At 44.5% G+C, this 23,341-nt stretch overlaps 1 protein-coding gene across 6 annotated transcripts in view; it reads right to left on the bottom strand.

The window, feature by feature from the left end:
• Positions 1–18,128: 18,128 nt before the first annotated feature.
• The window catches only part of BBS2 (Bardet-Biedl syndrome 2), an 876,805-nt gene continuing 871,592 nt past the window's right edge, over positions 18,129–23,341 (bottom strand). For all 6 annotated transcript variants that reach the window (XM_033940623.1, XM_033940626.1, XM_033940622.1 and 3 more), the window contains one exon: positions 18,129–20,289. In XM_033940623.1, coding sequence (XP_033796514.1) covers positions 20,183–20,289 — 107 coding nt within the window. In that variant the 3' untranslated portion in view covers positions 18,129–20,182. The remainder of the gene's footprint in view (positions 20,290–23,341) is intronic.

The following is a 23,341-nucleotide window of genomic DNA, read 5'->3' as shown; positions in this document are numbered from 1 at the left end:
CTTTGGCACAGGGTTAGATAGGAAGAGCAGTAAACCCTTATGCAGGAGAGCTGACCAGGTTGGCCCTGACGATTATGAAAGTGCTTACTTCCCTTGTACTAACTTTGATGCGCCAGACAGTGACTGCCAGGGAGAGTTCAGTCCAGTTGCAGGTTTCTCTCCCAAGCCTGCTATTAGATCTCAGAGGAACTCAGGAGCTAGGAAGGCTTCCAGAAGGCCAGAGTCATAGTAGGAAGTTGTCACATAGGCAGACACAGCTGCAGAGAGAGCTTTCTCCCTTCCCCCCTCTTCAGAGCAGGGAGGGGCGAATTGGAGGCTGTTAAAACAAGGCAGCTGAGACCCAGAGGGGGGGAAGGAGCAGAGAAGCTGGGAACCTGTTCTGGAAAGGCAGCATGATCTCTCTCCCAGGCTGAATGCTGATGAGCCAGGGGAAGAGTGTGAGATGGTGGATCTTTCAGAAGAGTCTGAACCCACCATTCCATCCAGTGAGCCTAGTGAGAGGCTAGAAGTAATGGACACAAGATGAAAAGGTGGGGAGTGTTTGATATTTTTTTCTTACCTGTTTTGGTGAAAGCCTGGGATTGTTATTTTTGGTGTGCAACAGAAATGTCTCATATTTTTAGAGCTATGTTGTGAAGATTCTGGTGCTGTGTTTTTGCTTTATAACTGCTTGAACAATTCACTATGGAGCTTTTGGCTTATGCAGTGGCGTACCTAGGGTATGTGGCACCCGGGGCCCATCATTTTTTGACACCCCCCCCCCCCCCCATGTAAAATTATTATTTTTTTTTTTTTTGCAATAACCATGAAATGGAATAAATGGTCAGAATAGAAACAGGCAGTGAAAATTTTCTTTTATTGAACCTCATATATGTAACCATTATTCCAAACATAACATAACATAAATTATGTCTAAATTGTCATGACATTAGAAGTACATATGGAGTAGTTGCAGGTGATGCTTGGGACAGTTCTGATTGTGTTAGTTCGGTTTTATGTGTTTTTTGAATAGAAGGGTTTTTATTTCTTTTTGAAGGTTTTGCAGTCTGTGGTTGATATCAATTGGTTGTAGAGTTGGGGATCGAGTGTTGCAGCTCGAATGGCTAGGAGGTTGTCGAACAGTTTTTTTCTTTTGACGTTTTTGGTTGGAGGGTGTGTGAATGGTGCACAAGTTCTCCTATGTCTGTTTGAAGTGGATTGAATTATTTAGCTGAAGAAATTAGTTACCCCCCATTCCACACACATTAATTCTCTTCCATTTTTGTTCCCATTATAAAAAACACTGATAAGTTCCCAGAAAAAAAATACATTAAAATAAGAAGTGAAAACAAAGGCCCCTACAGATGAGAACATAACATAAGAATAGTCTAACTGGGTCAGACCAATGGTCCATCATGCCCAGTAGCCCATTCTCATGGTAGCCAATCCAGGACACTAATACCTGGTCAAAACCCAAAGAGTAGCAACATTCCATGCTACCGATCCAGGGCAAGCAGACACTTCCCCCATGTCTTAATAACAGATTATGGACTTTTCCTCCAGGAATTTGTCCAAATCTTTCTTAAAACCAGCTACACTATCTGCTTTTACCATAACTTCTGGCCACTTCATTTTTAAGTTTAGATCTTTCCTTTCAAACAGAGACCTTGCTAGATGTCAAATACAGCACAAGGTAACTTCACATGGACTTAGCTGTGCAGGAAATGTGAATCTCCTCATACACCCACCATATAGTGCAAAAATGTGCAAAGGTCTGTTTTTTTCTTTCGATCACTACATAGCCTAATGCCACACAAGCAGCGCTGTTACAAACATATTCTGTAGGTCAATGCTAAGGATAACAAAGTTTCCTTCCTTGGACCAGAAGGAGATAAACCACTGGAAGAGATCCCAAAACAACACCCAAAGACCCACTCAGTGTGTGAATCAGTTGAGTGGAGTGGACTAACTGGGGGGTGGAAATGGGCCCGGAGTTTGCTCAGCAGAATTTCCCAGACCACCTCTTCCTCTCAACACATTGACACGCTGCCACCATCACCACTAGGAACACCTCACTGGGTAGGCCAGCTATGCTATAAACTTTATAAAACACATTATTATATTTTCTTATAAAGCACATATTTTAACTGACCTCTCTGACATCCTCAGCCTTTCCATTCACAAAAATAGAAGGAAGAAAAGTTCCCATTTCCTGCTGTCTCATGTCCCCGGCCTATACAATATTTTTTTTCTGCAGACCCTTCAAAAGTCTGACCAAATCCTCGTTTCACTTGCATTATAAAGTACTGAGGATGCCATCTCTCCCCAATCCCAGGTCCTAAAGTCTAAGACAGTAGCGCAAACTAATGCTGCCAGATACAGGAAAAAGAAATTTTGATTCGATTCAGCCCTATTGAATTGGTTTTTCAATTCGATTTTCCTGCCCAGTTGGGTGATTTTTTTCAAAACTCCTGGTGGGTTTTATAGCTTTTTCACCCCCTTTGGCTTCTCCTAACCACACTGGCGCTGTGGTGTAAATAAAATAAAGAAACAAAAAGGACTTTTCCTCTTTCTGTTAAATCCTAGCTCACGTTTGCAGTCCAACACCAGCTCTGGCAGGATACACATTTCAAATCTGACATGTTATAATCACAAAACAGAAAATAAAATTAATTTTTCTACCTTTTGTTGTCTGGTTATATTTCAAATCTTGTTGGTCCAAGGCTCTGGTTTTCTTCTGATAACTTGCTTGCCAGGGTCTCCTTCTTTCTGCATGCTAACCATCCATCTGCCAACTCTGTCCTCCCTTTCCATTTCCCTTCCCTTCCCAGGAAGTCTGGTATCTTTCCTTTTTTTCATCTCCCTCCACAGATCCACCTTTTCTTAAATACCCTTTCATCCGGCATCTCTCCCTCCTTCCCCACCATCCCAGAGTCCACCATCTCTCCGTTTCTTTTCCTAATTACCCTCCTATCCAGTATCTCTATCCCTCCTCCACACCATCCCTTGTGTCCAATTTCTCTCCCTTTCTGTTCCTTCCCTCCCTAAATCCCTTGGTCCATCATCTCTCTCCCTCTCCTCTATTTTCAGACCCATTATTTCTTCCCCCCCCCCAAGTTTGGCATATGCATGTCTCTTTGAACACCCCCTTCCCTCCGTGTACTTCTAAATCATGGTCCCCCCCCAAAGGCCTGTCCCCCCTTAAAGGTCTGCCTGTCCCACCTTGAAGGCCTGCACCCCCCTTGAAGGCCTGTCCCTTCCCCTTGTAGGCCTGTCCCCCCCTTGAAGGCCTGCCTGCCTGTCCCCCCCTTGAAGGTCTGCACCCCCCGAAGGCCTGCACCCCCCCGAAGGCCTGTCCCCCACTTGAAGGCCTGTCCCACCCCCTTGTAGCTTCTCCCCCCCCTTGTAGGCCTGTCCCCCCTTGAAGGCCTGCCTGCCTGCCTGCCTTTCCCCCCTTGAAGGCCTGTCCCCCCTTGAAGGCCTGCACCACCCCCCTCGAAGGCCTGCACTCCCTTGAAGGTCTGCACCCCCCCCCGAAGGCCTGTCCCCCACTTGAAGGCTTGTACCACCCCCTTGTAGCTTCTCCCCCCCTTGTAGGCCTGTCCCCCCCTGGAAGGCCTGCCTGCCTGCCTTTCCCCCCCTTGAAGGCCTGCACCCCCTTGAAGGACTGCACCCCCCCCCCCCGAAGGCCTGCACTCCCTTGAAGGTCTGCACCCCCCCCCCCCGAAGGCCTGTCCCCCCCTTGAAGGCCTGTCCCCCCCCCTTGTAGGCCTGTCCCCCCCTTGAAGGCCTGCCTGCCTTTCCCCCCTTGAAGGCCTGTTCCCCCCCTTGAAGGCCTGCACCCCCTTGAAGGTCTGCACCCCCCCAAAGGCCTACACCCCCCCCGAAGGCCTGCACCCCCCTGAAGGCCTGCCTGCCCCCCTTGAAGGCCTGCACCCCTTGAAGGTCTGCACCCCCCCCCGAAGGCCTGTCCCCCCTTGAAGGCCTGCCTGCCTGCCTGTCACCCCCTCCCCCTTGAAAGCCTGCTTGCCTGCCCGCCCGCCCCACCCTAAAGGCCTGATGCCCCGACCCACCCCGAAGGACCGCTCGCCCCCCTGGCCTCCCCGCACCACCTATGAAGCAGCCGCAGCAGGATCGCGAAGTCAGCGTCAGCGATCCTTGCGCTGCTTCCTGCGCCACGGTCCCGCCCCTCCTCTGACGTCAGAGGAGGGGCGGGATCGCGGCGCAGGAAGCAGCGCAGGGATGCTGACGCTGACTTCGCGATCCTGCTGCGGGCTGCTTCACAGGTGGTGCAGGAAGGTCAGTGGGGCGAGCGGTCCTTCGGGGGTGGCGGGGGACTGAACGGCAAGGCCGGGAACACCCCCTTAGGGCTGGTACCCGGGGCGGCCCGCCCCCCCGCCCCCCCCCTAGGTACGCCACTGGGCTTATGCTCATCTCCACACACCTGGAGGCTTATTACTACTGATAAGCCACTGCAGGGACTGTCAGCCAAGGAAGAGCTCCGTTTGGATAGATTCCTTGACTGCAATCAGCAAGGGTCAGAGTGCATCAGCTTGAACAGTTTATCTTTTGCTTATGAAAAGTTCATTGCCATACAGCAAGACCTGTGTGTATGTTTCCTCATTGCTGAACTTACTTTGTTCCATTTAGGCTGGTGAAGAGGACTGAGCTGTTAAAATTGAAGCCCAGCCATGGTTTGGGGGGGGGGGGGGGTTCTTTTCTGATTTTGGAAATAAGAGCTAATCTGACTTTCTGTGAAACCAGTGTGGCCAGGTTGGCCCAGTATTATGTTTTGGCTTTTGCATTAATGTATTTGGAAAATATCACAACCTACTTGAGAACCTCAGAGCAAACCTGACTCCGAGTCAGGAATAAAAGTTTAACTTTATTTTTGAACCTCTTTGAGTGTGTGTGTATTCCTTGCTTGCTTGCACTGTGGACATTTTACTTGCTGTTTTACCCTAGGCTGTTGCCTAGGATGCCTGAAGGATTCCCTAGTTGGAAGGAACGCGCTGGGAATAGTATCGGTCGCTGAGGCCCAGGTTCGCTGCACGTTTCAGGAGCCCATGGGTTGTGACAATTTGGTGTCAGGAGTGCGATTAGTGCCTCCTTCAGGCAAAGAAAGAAGTGGCTAGTGGAAAAATTTTTTTTTGTTTGGTCTTGCACACCCCTAAAATTTTTTGGGGGTTTTGCCAAGTGCAATTTTGACTCAACTGGACTGTGGATTAACGTTTTCCTGTAGCACTATACTTCCAGAGCCAGCGGAGACCTACAGCAAGGCAACGCAGAGGATACCGCCGTGGCAAATCAGAGGACAGCGGCCCAGGAAAGATCCACCATAAGAACATAAGAAACGCCTTCACCGGAACAGACCAAGGTCCATCAAGTCTGGCGATCCGCACACGCGGAGGCCCATTTAGGTGTTCCTAGTTGGAGACCCGGATTTCCCATATCCCTCAATATGATTTGCAAGAAGGTGTGCATCCAACTTGCGTTTGAAACCTAGAACAGTAGCCTCTGCCACCACCTCCTCCGGGAAAGCATTCCATGCGCCCACCACTCGTTGTGTGATACAGAACTTCCTGACATTTGTCCTGAACCTGCTGCCACTCAGTTTCAGGCTATGACCTCTTGTCCGTGTCACATCTGAAAATGTCAGTAATGCTGCTTCCTGGTCAATTTGGTCAAATATTTTTAATATTTTAAAAGTCTCTATCAGATCCCCACGCAGTCTTCTCCTTTCGAGGGTGAACAGTCCCAGTTTCCGAGGCGTTCCTTGTAGCTTAAATTCTCCATGCCTTTGACTAGTTTCGTGGCTCGCCTCTGCACCCTTTCCAACAGAATTTTATCCCTTTTAAGGTATGGAGACCAGTGTTGGACACAGTATTCCAAGTGTGGTCTGACCATTGTTCTGTAAAGTGGCATTATAACATCTTCCGACCTACTCGTGATCCCCTTCTTAATCATGCCTAACATCCTATTTGCTTTTTTTGCCGCCGCCTCGCTTTAGGGTTCTATCAGCACCCCCAAATCCCTTTCTTGTTCGCATTTGGCTAATGTCACCCCCGACATCTTATAATCATGTTGTTTGTTTTTCTTTCCCAGATGCAACACCTTGCATTTGTCTATGTTAAAATTCATCTGCCACTTTATCGCCCATGTTTCCAGCTGGTTTAGATCCTTCTGAAGATCCTCACAGTCCTTTTGAGAGCCAACCGGCCGACAAAGTTTTGTTTCATCTGCAAACTTGATTATATCGCATGATGTTTCCTCTTCCAGGTCATTTATAAAAATATTGAACAAGGTGGGCCCAAGAACCGAGCCCTGGGACACGCCGCTGGTCACCTTTTCCCAGTCCGAGAATTTCCCATTAACGGTTACCCTCTGCGTTCTGTTCTCTAGCCAATTTCCGATCCATCCGTGCACTTCTCCTCCAATTCCATGACTTAGTAGTTTACTCATAAGCCTTGCGTGCGGAACCTTGTCAAATGCTTTTTGGAAGTCCAAGTAAATTATGTCCACTGGATCTCCACTATCTATTTGCTTGTTCACCTTCTCAAAAAATTGAAGTAAATTTGTCAAACATGACCTCCCTTTCCTGAAGCCATGTTGACTAGCTCTCATTAGGTTGTGCTTTTCCAAGTGTTGTACAATGCGATCTTTAATTAGTGCTTCGATTATCTTCCCAGGAACCAATGTGAGACTCACCGGTCTGTAGTTTCCTGGTTCACCTCTTGATCCCTTTTTGAAAATCGGGATGACATTTGCTATCCTCCAGTCATCTGGTATTTGCCCGGTTCTAATTGACATGTTAGCTAAGGATTGTAGTAGTTCCCCAATTTCTATCTTAAGTTCTTTTAATACTCTCGGGTGAATTCCATCCGGTCCAGGGGATTTATCACTTTTTAGTTTGTCAATCTGAAAGTAAATCATGTCCAACTCCACATTTATTGTTGTTAGGCTCTCCTCTATGTCTCCGGTGAATACCCTCCCAGTGTCTGGCATTGTTGTAGTGTCCTCATTTGTGAAGACAGAGGCAAAGAATGAATTTAACCTATCGACAACCTGTTTGTCTTCTTTGATTGACCCTATCCTTCCTTGGTCGTTGAGAGGGCCCACTGTTTCTCTTGCTGGTTTCTTTCCTTTTATATATCTAAAAAAGGGCTTAAAGTTTTTATTTTCTTGCGCTATCTTTTCTTCATAGACTTTTTTGGCTTCTCCTACCGCTTTATGACACTTTTTCTGGTCAATTTTGTGACGGTTCCAGGCCTCCGTCGTTTTTTCCCGATTGTTTAAACGAGTTCCTCTTTTCCCTTACTGCAACCTTCACCTCTTTGGATAACCATGCTGGTTCACCTTTGCTCTTTTTTCGCCTTCCTTTGGATATCTTTGGTATGTAAAGATTCTGTGCTTCAATGATGGTGTTTTTCAGTAGAGACCATGCTTGATCAACTGTTTGGATTTCGGCTTTGCCCTTCTTGAGCCGTTTTCTAACCATGGTTCTCATGCTGTCGTAATTCCCTCTTTTGAAGTTAAAGGTTGAGGCTTTAGTCTTTATTGGTTTCCCCTTTCCGATACCAATGGTAAAATTGATCATATTGTGATCACTTGTCCCCAGCGGGGCCGTAACCTCTACATCTGCTGTCCTTCCAGTAATACCATTTATAACCAAGTCCAGGATTGTGTTTCCTCTTGTCGGTTCTCCCACCATCTGTTCAAGGAAGCAATCTCCTATCATCTCCAGGAATTTTGCCTCCCTGCTACAGATTGATGTTCCCAGTTTCCAGTTTATCCCCGGAAAGTTGAAGTCCCCCATGATTGTTACATTTCCTGATTTACATCCACTGTTAATTTCCTCCATCATTTCTTTGTCTGTTTCCTCAGTCTGTCCCGGTGGTCGATAACAGAGGCCAATTTGTATATCTGCTTCTTTTTGTCCAGGAATCTTTATCCAGAGGGACTCTAGTTTACCATTTGCTTCCATCTCCCCCTCTCTAACAGACTCTATTTCCTCCTGGACGTAGAGGGCAATGCCTCCCCCTTTTTGCCCAATCCTATCTCTTCTGTACAGTTTATATCCTTGCAATGCCATGTCCCATTCATTTTCTTCATTCCACAATGTTTCTGTTATTCCTATGATATCCAGTTTCTTACTCCTTGCTAGTTCTTCCAGTTCGCCCATTTTGTTTCTTAAGCTTCTGGCATTTGTGTACATACATTTAAGATCTGTTCGTGCTAATTTCCTGGATTTAGTGGTCCTCACATCCCTTTTTGTATCCATTTGATCTTTTTCGTTTTCATTGCCCCCTGTAGTTTCTTCTTTTTCTTCCCCTATATCTGTGTGGTTGTTTGAAGTTTCCTCTTCAGGATATCCTGGTGTCCATTGACTGGTTGTCGACTGTCGGCTCTCCCCTGATCTTTAGTTTAAAGCCTTGCCAATGAACTTCTTCATGTTCTCAGCTAGGACTCTCGCTCCCTGCTTGGTGAGGTGTAGACCGTCCTTTCTAAAGTACCTGCTTCTTCCCCAGAATGTTGTCCAGTTTCGCACGAAGTTGAAACCCTCTTCTTCACACCATTACCTCATCCAGGCGTTAACTTCTCTCAGTTCATCCTGTCGCATTGAGTCCGCTCTCAGCACCGGGAGGATTTCCAAGAAAGCCACCTTCACATCTCTGACCTTCAATTTCCTTCCGAGTGATCGGAGCTGGTCCTTCATTACTTCCCTATCGTATTTCCGTCCGCTAACAGCCGATAACAGGGGGACCGGAGGAGACAAGCAGGGAGGACCGGTGGTCCAGGAAGAAGGGGGGTGCACCTTGAAAGAGCATGACGGCTCAGACTCACCAGTGCCAGGGTAAGCACGCCAGGCAGAGGGGCTGGTGAGGGAGAAATTAGGGAGAATAGACCTGTGAGGTATCGCACTTGGGTCTTGTTTTCTCTCTTGTTTCTTTTTCAGATGGATCCACAAGTGTTGGCGATACTAGCGGGTGAGCGGCAACACCATAATGAGGAGCTGATGAAGATTCTGGAGACCAGCCAGGAAAGATGGAAAGCTAGCCAGGAGGCTACACAGCGCCAGCATGGAGAACTATTATCGGCTATGGGAGAGCAAACCAAGGTTTTGGCACAATTGATACAATCTACAATCGGGAGTCCTGCTGTGGCTGCAGTACCTGGGGTGATGCCAGCTGTAGGTAGCTATGGTAGGACAAAATACTTTAAATGTTTTGAACTTGAGTAAAATCACTGCAGAGGATGCCCCAGATGACTTTTTAAGCTCTTTTGAGAGGATCGCTACTGCGGAAGGTTGGCCAGCAGAACAGTAGGCTGTATGCCTGCTGCCTTGTTTAGCTGGGAAGACCCTTGCAGCCTTCCAAACAATTGCTCCAGACCAGGCTAACAATTATCCAGCTATTAAAGCTCACATAATGGATTTTCTAGGATACATGAGGGAACATTATAGGCAGTCATTTAGGTCAACCCAGTTACAAGATAGGGAAAGGCCTAAGGCTCTTTTGCAACGCCTCACCAAGTTGGCAGAGAGGTGGCTGCAACCATTCTTAGGAGACCCCAGAGCTTTGTTTATGGAAGTTCTTAGGGAACAATTCCTGGAGGCCATGCCCAAGAACTTAAAAATTTGGATCTTCAAACAAGGTTGCCAGGAACTGAATCAATCTTTGATTATAGCTGAGGCCTATCTTGATTCTCAGGGTCCTGCAGAGAATGGAGGACCAGGACCAACAAATAGACCTCAGGCTCATATATATCAGGGTCCAGCATTTAACCCTAACCCCACCCTAAGTACATCAGGTACACGCATGAAAAAACCCTTTATCTCTGCCCCCAGGTGTGGGGGAAAAGGTCACCGACAGAGGGAGTGTAAAGAAAGGAGGGACTTCACTATAGCTTGTCAGGTGACGAAAGGTGCGCACGGGGAATATTACCAGAAAGTGAGGGTGGCTGGTAGGTCGGTGTTTGCTCTGATCAATACAGGGGCAGAACAGAGTGTCATGAGCCAGAAGCTATGGTGATAAGTCAGTACTGAACAAGAGGGGGTTGGAATGGATAAAGTGAATGTCTGGTGTGCATGGCGATGTGAAGGAATATCCCCGACATCTTGTGAGTTTGAAGGTAGGGGAAGAGGTGATGAAGCTAAAGGTAGCTATAGCCCCAAACATTCCTCATTCCCTGATTCTAGGACAGGATTGGCTTAGGACCAAGGTCAGGGGTGCTCAGAAGGTCCCTGTTCAATACAAGGAAAATGAGAGACCCCAGGTGTTGGGAACAAAGTCTAGGCATAAACAGGTGTTGAGAACATGGTCTAGGCAAAAGCAATTCGCTCCTAATGAACCAAGGAAGGCAAGGGACCAGCAGTTCAGAAGACAGAAGAGGGGGTGGCAACCTACAATCAGATGGGTACCTATGTCAGAAAGAGCGAAGGCCCCTACACAAGCTTATGGGCGACCGGAGGGATATGATTTATATGCTGCTTAGGAGCAACTGATTCCTGGGAATGGAAGGGCCCTAGTAAATACTGATTTACAGGTTTCTCCTCCTCTTGATGAGCTACTTGAGAATTGCATCCCGTTCAGGGTTAGCATCCAGAAACGCTGTTGAGGTAGCGGCAGGCGTCATTGACTCAGACTATCGGGGAAATGCGACAGTCCTTTTAGTCAACTATGGGACGGTACCATACCAGGCCCGGACTGGAGATTGTATAGCACAAATGATATGTGAACGTATTTGGGCGGTGAAACTGGAAAAATGGGTTCACCTCTATGATACGAAGAGAGGGGCTTAAGGCTTTGGGTCCTTGGAAGGTAGGGGATCCCACCAGGGCATAGGTCAAACAACAGAAAAGGTTCAGACACAGGGTTCGGAGATATTAACCCCGGTAACCCACCCAGTTCCAGTAGGCCCACCCAGCTTAGAACAAAGGGAGGGGGCTGAGTTGAGGAAAGAGGTGGAAGGTTTAAGGGGAGAAATAAGAACCTTAAAAAAGATAGAGAGACCCATAGTAAAGACATGAAACAGGAAGTTTTGGAAAATAATCAACAACATGCTGAGACCTTTAGTAAGGCCTTAGCAGAGGTATCTGAACAACTTTCCAAGGTAGGAGAGCAGGTGTCTGGAAGTCAGCAACACCAAAAAGATTTAAGAAAGATCGTAGAAACCTTGGCAGGACAATGGAAAGATAAGGAAGTAGAAATGAGTAAATGAGTGAAGCAAAGTCAGACCTTTGAAACCCAGTTGGGACAGTATAAATCCCAGTTAAATAAATTAGAAAGTGCATTGAGAGATGTACAGGCCCAAGAGGGGCAGGTAAAGGATGATGACATGAAAGAAATGTCAGAGGCTGTAGCAGCCCTAGCCCAGAGGGTGGAGAATGTGGAAGTTAGAGACCAGGGCGAGGAAGGTAGACAAAGGGAACCTACCCAAATACCAATTCTACACTGGCCGGAGGACTTTCAGGATCCCCCATCTAAGACACAGGAACTGGAAAAGGAAAGTAGGAATATATTGATGAGGGCTGAGGACAGCATAAATGGGGTGGAAAATGATCAGCTCTTGTTGGACCCAGCTGTGGGGGAAGAGATGGTACTCTCAGCCCAGAAGTGAGCAGCATGTTTTCCTCACTTATGCCCCAACCAGCTTGGAGAGGAGAGTCCACAGGGATCAGAATCCAATCAGCCCACAGGAAAGAAAAGTAGAAATAAAAAACGGCATTGATAAGGTGTGTGGTTGGTGAGAACACGAGGAGTCCCCAAGGTACACAGAGAGTCAGCGTTTAAGGGTGGGGAATTGTGACAAATCTAGCTCTCTGTCTAGCTTTGGCACAGGGTTAGATAGGAAGAGCAGTAAACTCCTATGCAGGAGAGCTGACCAGGTTGGCCCTGCCGATTATGAAAGCGCTTACTTCACTTGTACTAACTTTGATGAGCCAGACAGTGATTGCCAGGGAGAGTTCAGTCCATTTGCAGGTTTCTCTCCCAAGCCTGCTATTAGATCTCAGAGGAACTCAGGAACTAGGAAACTACAGCTCCCAGAAGGCCAGAGTCATAGCAGGAAGTTGTCACATAGGCAGACACAGCTGCAGAGAGAGCTTTCTCCCTTCCCCCTCTTCAGAGCAGGGAGGGGTGAATTGGAGGCTGTTCAAACAAGGCAGCTGAGACCCAGAGGAGGGGAGGAGCAGAGAAGCTGGGAACCTGTTCCGGAAAGGCAGCATGATCTCTCTCCCAGGCTGAATGCTGATGAGCCAGGGGAAGAGTGTGAGATGGTGGATCTTTCAGAAGAGTCTGAACCCACTATTGAGAAGCAGTTTGGAAATGGTGAACCGATGGATATTGGTTTTTCCAGTGAGCCTAGTGAGAGGCTAGAAGTCATAGACACAAGCTGAAAAGGTGGGGAGTGTTTGATATTTTTTTTCTTACCTGTTGTTTTGGTGAAAACTTGGGACTGTGTTTTTTTTGGTGTGCAACAGAAATGTCTCATTTTTTTTAGAGTTATGTTGTGAATATTCTGGTGCTGTGTTTCTGCTTTAGAACTGCTTGAACAATTCACTATGGAGCTTTTGGCTTACGCTCCTCTCCACACAGCTAGAGACTAATTACTACTGATAAGCCACTGCAGGGACTGTCAGCCAAGGAGGAGCTCCATTTGGATAGATTCCTTGACTGCACTCAGCAAGGGTCAGAGTGCTCAGCTTGAACAGTTTATCTTTTGCTTATGAAAAGTTCATTGCCATACAGCAAGACCTGTGTGTATGTTTCCTCATTGCTGAACTTACTTTGTTCCATTTAGGCTAGTGAAGAGGACTGAGCTGTTAAAATTGAAGCCCAGCCATAGTTTTTGGGGTTTTTTTTTTTTGGGGAGGGGTTCTTTTCTGATTTTGGAAATAAGAGCTATTCTGACTTTCTGTGAAACCAGTGTGGCCAGGTTGGCCCAGCATTATATGTTTTGGCTTTTGCATTAATGTATTTGGAAAATATCACAACTTACTTGAGAACCTCAGAGCAAACCTGACTCCGAGTCAGGAATAAAAGTCTAGCTTTATTTTTGAACCTTTGAGTGTGTGTGGATTCCTTGCTTGCTTGCACTGTGGATATTTTACTTGCTGTTTTACCCTAGGCTGTTGCCTTGGGTGCCTGAAGGATTCCCTAGTTGGAGGGAACGTGCTTGGAATAGTCGCTGTGGCCCAGGCTCGATGCGTGTTTCAGGAGCCCGCAGGTTGCGACAATATTCATCTCGAACAGGTAGAACTAAGTGAAATTAAAGATTTCTGGTTGTTTATATCTTCATTAGATTTTTTTTAAACCCACTTCAGAAAAGACCCATGAAAAAGGCCACCAGTTAGACCTGGTTACCTTCCCTTCCAAAGAATTAGTTAACCCTAGGATCTGTTGGAAGCAAGCCAATTGGATTGACTCTTTATGGTCAGATCATCGACTATGTAATTTTGAATTCGATTGGCAAATAAAACGATCTCAAATTAAAGTTAAAGAAAATAAAAGCAATAAGAAATTCATAGCTAGTAGAGGTTTGATAAATCCGGTGGAATTCTGGTCTCATTATGATATAATTTCAAATTGAGATTCCGATACTGCTTTTGTTGAAACTTGGATTAATACTAGTACTCAGATACTAAATGAAATGGCACCCATTAAATGAAGGAGAAAGAGACAAAGACATCTAGATGAGTGGTTTGATACAGAATTGTTAAGTGTAAAACGAAGAATGGAAAGAGTGTGGTTAAATTCAGGAGAAATGGAACACAGAGTGAACTGGAGACAAAAATTAAAAGAACATAAAAACTTAATTAAAGAGATACATACTATTTTTTACACTCAAAAGATTGATAATCCATCTACTAGTAGTAGTAACCTTTTTAAATTGGTTAATGACCTCTATGACACAGAGGTTTTCATTGGTTCTACTGAAGAATCCATTCCATCTGCAGATGCATTGGCAGAGTTCTTAAGTTGAGGACTAATCTATTGGCTTCTACTAATAATCATTTGATTTTCCCTGTCGCTCAGTTCACAGAGGACCCTAGAGTAGACATATGGTATAATTTTACCATCCCTAATTGGCAAAAATTTTGTAAGTTTTACACCAAATATGTCAAGTCAAATTGTAGGTTGGATAGCTGTCCTCCAAATATTATGAAAGTCACTCCTGTTATTTTCAAAACTAAGTTATTTGAATGGATCACCTTATTATGATCTTTCCAGAGGAGTTGGCCAGATTCTGATTACACCGATTGTAAAGGTACAAGTGCTCTGACTTTGCAGTTAGACCTAAGTAACACTTTTGATTTGGTTGACCATGTTATTTTAATCGACTGTTTGGAATCAATTGGTATCTCAGGAAATGTTTTGAATTGGTTTCAGGCTTTTCTGAGAAAAATATCCTACCGAGTGTATAGCGATTGCAAACTCTCTTATGGTTGGGTAAATCCATGTGGGGTTCCTCAAGGTTCGCCTTTATCTCCCACTTTGTTTAATATTTACCTTGCGTCATTGGGAAACTTATTGCAAAGTTTAAAACTTAGATTTTATATCTACGCGGATATCACCATAGTTATTCCGTTAACATGTATGACAGTTAAGAACATAAGAATTGCCAACTCCGGATCAGACCTTAGGTCCATCAAGTCTGGCAATCCGCACACGCGGAGGCCCCGCCAGATGTACCCTGGCATAGATTTAGTCCCCATATCACTTTATGCTTCTCATAGGAAGATGTGCATCTAGTTTACCCTTACCCATATCACTCTATGCCACTCATATGAAGATGTGCATCTAGTTTACCCTTAAATCCTAGAATGGTGGATTCCGCAATTATCTCCTCTGGAAGAGCATTCCAGGTGTCCACCACTCACTGCGTGAAACAGAACTTCCTGATATTTGTCCTGGACTTGTCCCCACTCAGCTTTAGTCCATGTCACATTGGACATTGTAAATAACTGTTTTTCCTGCTCTATTTTGTAGATTCCTTTCAGTATTTTGAAAGTCTCGATCAGATCCCCTTGCAGTCTCCTCTTTCCAAGGGAGAACAGCCCCAGTCTCCTAAGTCGTTCCTCGTAATCCAGGTTCTCCATACCTTTCACTAGCTTCGTTGCTCGTCTCTGCACCCTCTCCAGCAGTTTTATATCCTTCTTTAGGTATGGAGACCAATTTTGGACGCGGTATTCCAAGTGTGGTCTGACCATCGCTCTATAAAACGGCATTATAACTTTCTCCGATCTACTTGTGATTCCCTTCTTTATCATGCCTAGCATTCTATTTGCTTTTTTCACCACCGCTACGCATTGCGCCGACGGTTTCAGGGTCCTATCTATCAGTACGCCCAGGTCCCTTTCTTGTTCGGTCTTTCCCAGAGTTGCACCTGACATTCTATACTTGTGTTCCTTATTCTTTCTGCCTAAATGCATCACTTTGCATTTTTCCATATTAAACTTCATCTGCCATTTCTCTGCCCTTTCTCCAATCGACTCAAGTTGCTCTGGAGTTCCTCACTATCCTTCTGCGATCTGATTGCTTGGCAAAGCTTTGTGTCATCTGCAAACTTGATGATTTCACTGGATGTTTCCTCTTCTAGGTCATTGATGAAAATATTAAATAATATGGGCCCAAGTACCGAGCCCTGGGGTACACTGCTAGTCACTTTCTCCCAGTCTGAGAACTTCCTATTTATTCTCACTCTCTGCTTTCTGTTCTCCAGCCATTTGCCTATCCATCTTAGTATATCTCCCTCTATTCCATGGTTTTGTAGTTTCCTGAGAAGTCTTTCATGTGGAACCTTGTCGAACGCTTTCTGGAAGTCCAAGTATATAATATCCACCGGTTCTCCACTATCAATTTGTCTGTTCACTGTCTCAAAAAAATGAAGTAAATTCATCAAACATGATTTCCCTTTCCTGAATCTATGTTGACTGGCTCTCATCAGGTCGTGTGCGTCTAAGTGCCGGATTATACTATCTTTAATCAGCGCTTCAACCATCTTTCTAAGGACAGACGTGAGGCTCACAGGTCTGTAGTTTCCTGGTACTCCTCTCGATCCTTTTTTAAATATCGGCGTGACATTCGCTATCTTCCAGTCATCCGGTATCTGTCCTGTTCTAATTGACAGGTTGGCAAGTTTTTGCAATAGTTCTCCGATTTCAACTTTCAGTTCTTTTAAGACTCTCGGGTGAATTCCGTCCGGTCCAGGAGATTTGTCACTTAAGTTTGTCGATCTGGTGGTAAATCTGGTCCAAGTCCACTTCTACTGTGGTGAGGCTATCCTCTATGACTCCCTTGAACACTTTTACTGTTTCAGGTATTGTTGCGGTGTCCTCCTTTGTAAAGACAGACACAAAGAAGGAATTCAGTCTGTCTGCAATTTGTTTGTCATCCGTGATGCACCCTTTTCCTCCCAGGTCGTCCAGCGGTCCCACTGCCTCTTTTGCGGGGTTTTTTTTCCTTTTACGTATCTAAAGAAGGGCTTGAAATTTTTGGCCTCTTGCGCTATTTTCTCCTCGTAGTTCTTTTTGGCAACCATCACCGCCCTATGACATTTCTTCTGATCTTCTTTGTGTTTGTTCCAAGCTTCCAAGTTGAGATAAAAAAAGTATATATCTACTATTCTAAATCAGATTGAACTATGGATGATTGACTTTAAACTAAAGTTAAACTCTGAGAAAACTAAATTTTTCCTTGCTAGCCTCAATGACAAGATCAAAGATACATTGATACATCTGAATAGTTTTGAGTATCCTATTGATCACTCTATAAAAATTTTGGGAGTGACATTAGACTGGCACCTTACTCTGGAACAACATACAGATCTGTTAATTAGGAAATGTTTCTTGGACCTATAGAAACTGAACCATTAAGAAATATTTTGATGTTAGTTCAGTCATCTATATTAAGTATCCTTGACTACTGTAATATAATTGACTTGAGCACCTATAAGAAAATTACGAGTGGTGCAAAATACCGCTGTACAATGATTTTCGGCCTGAAAAATTGGGAGCACATCAGTCCCTATTACCTAAAATTACACTGGTTGCCGATGGAGGCAAGAGTCTTATTTAAATTAGTCTGTATCTGTTTTAAATCAATCTTTGTCTCCCATTTTTCCTTGAACTATTCCAACAAGCCCACATGGAGAGTTCATCTATTTGCATATCCTACCATAAAATCCTGTTGTTTTAAGAGATTTCTTGATAGAACTCTCGCATTTCAGGTAGTCAAAAATGAATGACTGATTTGGTAAAATTATTCTAGGTGTTTCATCTTATTACTCTTTTAGAAAATCAATAAAGACACAATTATTTGATAGAATTGTAACCTAAGATTTTATGGGTTTTTATTAATCATAATTATGTATGTCTTATGATTTGTACAAATTTGCTGATGTTCAGTTTTCCTTTGTTGTAAATCGCCTAGAACTGCCAAGGTCTGGCGGTATATAAGAATAAAGTTATTATAACTTGGACATTTTTCTGCCATATTCTAACATTTAAGAATAAATCCAGAATACATTGTAGATGTTTGGGGCTAAACCTGCTTTAATGACTGCCAAAAAGGTGTCCAAACTGACCAGATGACCATTGGAAGGATGTAAACATGACCCCCTCACACTCCCCACAGCTATGAATGGAACAATACATACCTGCCTGTATGACAGTTTCAGATGTTATGGATAGTCCTAGTAGAACAGTAAGCAGGTTCCTGGAGTAGCCTAGTGGACTGTGTAGTCATCCAAAGAGATGGGGACTCAGGCCCATATCTCACTCTTAAATATTATACTTATGATGGAATATGTGAGCCTTCCAAAACCCACCCCAGTCCTACAGTAGGTGACACCTGCAGGCATAAGTGCTATTGATGTGTTGTACAGCTGGGTTTTGGAAGCCTCACCAGACAATAGAAGGAGTTTATGGTGAGGCGTGTACCCAAGCCTTTTTATATTAAGTTAACTGCTCTGATGGGATGTCTGTACAGCCAGTCTACTAGCAATGCTGGCCTCATCTACATCGAACTGGCTTGTTTTTTGTGTTTTTCCTATGGAAAAACAAGATAGACATTTTCCAGTTTTGAAAATGGGCATGTTTGGTACTGGATTTTTGTGCATCTTCCGCAAAATGTCCAAACTCAGGTCTGAACAGTTTATAGTTTATTACAACTTGCCATAGAACTCACACATAGATTGCAGTGGTGTACAGTCTAAAACCAAATTAAGAATTGAAAAAGAACTACAGCAGACTCTGTTAACCAGCACCCAAAGGGATTGAAAGATGCCAGATATATATAGTTTCTAGTTGCTTGAGAGTTACTATTAATAATAGGTCTAACTACTGTATATACTCTAATATAAACCAAGATTTATGGCCCCCAAAATAGGCCAAGAATGGGGGTCTCGGTTTATATTCAAGCCTCCCCACTCCCCAAAGACCACTGTTGCTGCTATCGTCTCACTTCAAACTACCCTCATGGCCACCAGTGCTGCTATCCGCCACTGCCAACCCACTCCCAGGGCCACCAGTAGCTGATCTCCTCTCTTCATGACCAAGATGATTGGTGCTGCTGTTCAACTCCACCCCCCTCGACTGGCACTGTGCTTACCATATATGTGCTGGTGCTGAAAGAGCCTGAGGACGTTCTACGCTGGGCCACTAAGGGGCCTTGAGCTCAAGGCCTTCCAGCTCCCATCCTCTCTGAGAATCTCATGAAAATCTTGGAGACGGCGGGAGCCAGAAGGCCTTGAGCATATGCAGATACTCAAGGTCCAACAGCAGCCCAGCATAGAACATTGGCGTCAGACTCTTTCAGCTCTGGCATGCGTATGGTGTGCACAGTGCCAGTCAGTGGGAAGAGGAGGTAGACAGCAGCACCGATCATCTTGGGCGCAAAGGGAGGAAAGCAGTGCTAGTGGCCTGGGGCAGTTTGCAGTGGATAGCAGCAGTAGCGTAGCGAGGGTGAGAGACACCCAGGGTAGTGGTGCCCCTCCCCAACCCTCTTCTCCACTCCTTCCACACTTTCTCCTGCCATGCGCACCCCTTCCTCCGTACCTTTTTAACATTCATGGCATGAGAAGCAATCTTAACCTACTTGTGCCAGATTCAGCTTTTCCTCTGATGTCACTTCCTAGGCACAGGTCCAGCAAATGATATTAGAAGAGCTCAGGCTGGCAAAAGCCTGAGGTTACTGCATGCGCTGCGAATGTTAAAAATGTACGGGGGAAGGGAAGCGGCGGTAGTGGGAGGGGCAGAGGAGGACGGGCGCTGGCACCCTCCCTCTCACCCCCCTACTATGCCACTGGATAGCAGTGCTGGTGACCTCAAGGGGTGGGGGATTTGGATTGGAGGATAACAGCACCGGTGGCCTCTGGGGGAATTTGAAGTGGAGGGTAGCAGTGAAAGTGGTGTCCGGTGGGAGGATTTTTTTTTAATTTTGCTGCTGCTTGAGAGTGTCAGTTAACGGAGAGTCTATTGCACAATGATAGGAGAACAGAAAACATTCAAACATATCAACAATGCCCCTCATCTGATAACAAATGATGATTACTTCATTGCATATATACTCCCATCTACTTTACAAAATGTAATAATAGTAGCTGTTTGTTGGTAAAGGTGCGGATTAGCAGACAACTTCATACACACATGCTGAAACTATTGTTACTCGTTTATAGAATTTTTAAGTGCTAGAAACCTTGTTTGCTTGGTTTGTGTGTTACTTGACCAATTCAGACTTCTTTAAGTTATTAATAAATATATAAACACTGAATCAAATATAGATTTAAACTTTAAACATTATTACCAAAGAAACATACAAAACATTTACAAAAAAGAGTTTCCCTAAACAACTTCTTTTAGGAAGAAAAAGTAATTGTTCCAATACTATACAACTTTACAGTGCGCTAAAAAATGTACATGCTTTCAAATGAAGTGCATCAGCAGAATCAAAATCAAGATTTTCTAGCATCTCATTTATTTTAGAAAGAATTGGAAGAAGGTTTCCATCTCTGTTTCAGCTATGAGCAGGCATGTAAAGTACTTATTAGTCAACATCTAATTGATTTTCCATCATTACTATCATAATAAACATCAACTCCTAACCAATAGGCACTTCAGGAAAACTTTGGTTTAGAATGCAGAATCAAAAAGAATTTTTCTCTGTATACTGCCCGACACCCTTAAGTGTCAATGTTGCCTTTCTTATGATGAGGCCGTACCAATGCGCATTATCCTGAAGAACATATTCACATTGTTGTTTCTAATGGCATCTCTGCACGCTGTGATCACTTGGGTCTTGGGTTTTCCAACTGTAAAGAACAAGAAAAAAAGTGTTTTATAGTACTGCTACATGTGGAAAAAAACTAAGAGTTTAATATCTAATTCTTGTAACCTGCCTTCAGGTTGTAAAGTGATGATGCAGCAGTTTGTTGCAGTATCTACTCACATCCAGAAGTGAAATCACACAGCTCTAACCCTGCTCAACTCTGAACCATAAAAGGGGAAACAAAGTTACTCATAACTGTAGCCAATGATTTCTGTGTATAGTAGAATAGAATTCTCACAGGTGTGTTATTCAATGGAGCATATTTAAAGTTCTTACTCTCTTTTGTTGTATAGGATCTCCTCAATATTTATTAAAGGTTAATTAGAAGACATTTCAAGGTGAAGTGGGCAAGTATGTGAGGACTTGTATCCAGCTTCCATAAAGAACACCCACCACAGGTAATTACTTTAACTTGGGTTTCTCAATGGACCAAGCACTTGTAGATAGGACTCCCTAGCTATAGGCTGCCTTTATGTACAATGATCCCCTTTTTTCTGATAAAGAGATGCTGCCAACAGGTAGAAAACCATACCCTGTTTTTGGTGTCAATGAGCTTTTTCAGTGCTATTGACATTTAATTTAAAAGGATTTACAGAACTTCCAGTTGAGGTATGAAGTAGTGAAGACACTGATCTTGCTGCTCTCGCAACTAATCGGCTGGAAGGACATCCCATTGCTTTGAAAAACATCATTGGGTGTGCTTGATTTAGGCTATAGCTGTTGTTTTCTTAGCATTCAGAGAGGTTAGATGGCTACTAAGAGTATAAAGAAAGGTCAATTGAAGAACGCCTCTTGAGCTACCCAAATGGTGGACAAAATTCCTTGCTGTCTCCCACCCCAAGCTCAGAATTGGCTGCCAAAATTACCGCTGAAGTGAAAACCGCAGTATAACATACTGTTAGCAAACAACTACAAATGATCCTAGAAAAACTTGATACTATGGATCAGAGATTTGTGAATCTTACTATAGAGTTGAAAGAGTTGCAGACAAGGATCTGATCAATTTCTTTGACTGGGTGACCCGAAAAGTGGATAGAGGGAGTGTGCTTTATATGGTATATTTAGATTTTAGCAAACATCCACACAAACATCTAATAAATAAACCGAATGCTCTTGGTATGGGCCCCTAAGTGACAGAATATGTCAGGAACTGGTTGAGTGAAAGACAATAGAGGTTAATAGTCAATGGAGATTGCTCCGAGGAAAGGGATTTCACCAATGCTGTGCCTCAAGGTTCGGTTCTTAGGCCTGTTCTTTTTAACATTTTTGTAAACAATATTGCTGAAGGGATGTTTGCCTCTTTGCAGATGTTACCAAAATCTGCAATAGAGCAGACACCCCTGATGGTGTGGAAACATGAGGAAAGCCCTAGTGAACCTTGAGGAATGGTCTGATATTTGGTAGCTAAGATTTAATGTTAAGAAATGTAAAGTCATGCATTTGGGCTGCAAAAACCTGAGAGAATGGTACAGTTTAGGAAGTGAAAAACTTTTGTGCATGAAAGAGGGGCGGAACTTAGGAGTGATAGTATGTTATAATTTTAAGGTGGCCAAACATGTTGAAAAGGTGACGCCGAAAGTCAGAAGGATGCTTGGGTGCATAGGGAGAGGAATAGCTCATAGGAAAAAAAGAGGTATTGATGTCCTTGTATAAGACTCTGGTGAGACCTCATTTAGAATATTGTTTACAATTCTAGAGACTGCATCTTCAAAAAGATATAAACAGTATGGAGTCAGTCCAGAGGAAGGCTACTAAAATGGTCAGTGGTCTACGTTATAGGGGGCCAGACTCAAAGATCTCAATATATATGCTTTGGAAGAAATTGGCAACAAAAGGGGGGATGGACGACCCAGTAAATGAGAATCCAGAGAACAAAAACCAAAAGAGACTGTGGAGAATGATGTTCTTGATGCTACTTTATTAGTGTATTGCACAAAGATCAAAAAATAAAAGTATACATCCACATATGTTGCAGTATAACAGGACCCAACACGATCTGTGTTTCAGCGGATATGCCTTCCTCAGGGATCCAAACTGATGTTTAAACACAAAAGTGGATGAACAAACAGATTTTAAAAAACCCTGTAATAAACACAGCTTTACTGTTGTCACAGGGCTGCCCCCCCCCCCCCCCCGTGCCTAGTGAGGAAGCCTTGCCAGAAAAGGGAAATGGGGTTAAAAGTATTCCTAAGCCTGCTAAGGAGAGTCCAAAAGCAGCTCCTAGGAATACTTACAAACCAAGCCTTTCAGCAATGAAACCTCCTCAAGCCCTGCCTAAAGCAGGCAGATCTGGTTTAGCTTTATCTAAGCCAATTATAAGAAAACAAGTGGAAAGACTATATATCCCAGCAGGCATAGAGCCAGGGAAAGGAAAGAGCAGGGCTGGAATACAAGCCACTCCCAATCAGGCTCAAATTGGTTTAGGCCAGGTGAGAAGGGCTTTGAGGGCAGGCTACCCTAACACACCTGCAGGGAGGACTAATTAGCTTCCTGCAGTGAAAGAAAAGGTAGTAGCTTTCTCAAAACAGGGGAGGCAGCTCCAGAAGCAGTTGGAGGGCCAGCCTCAGAGTAACACACCTGCTTCCAACCAAGCAAGCCAGAGCCAGTCAGCAGATTGCAAGCCCAGAGAATCAGGAAGCCACAGTCTACCTCCTGGCTACCAGCCCAGGCAGAGGTTGGTGGGAAAGAAGCAACAGAGAAGGGTGAGTCTGTGTTTGGGCAAGACACTGAGATGGCTGATGAGGACCTTGCTTATAATATGGAGATAGAGGAAACAGAGTTGCCCATTATAGAAGGAATGGAAATAAGTACCGTATTTTCTCGCATATAACACGCGCGTTATACGTGTTTTTACAAACCGCGCATACCCTTGCGCGTTGTACAAAATTTTTTTTACATAGTTCCCCCCGACGTCCGATTCACCCCCCTGCAGGACCGCTCGCACCCCCACCCCGAAGGACCGCTTGCACGTACCCGCACCCGCACTCCGAAGGACCGCTCGCACGCACTCCCACCCGCACCCCCAGCCTGAAGAA

The sequence above is a fragment of the Geotrypetes seraphini genome, chromosome 4 (genome assembly GCF_902459505.1).
Source record: "Geotrypetes seraphini chromosome 4, aGeoSer1.1, whole genome shotgun sequence".
NCBI classification, from domain to species: Eukaryota; Metazoa; Chordata; class Amphibia; order Gymnophiona; family Dermophiidae; genus Geotrypetes; species Geotrypetes seraphini.
This window is presented reverse-complemented; position numbering and strand designations above follow the sequence as displayed.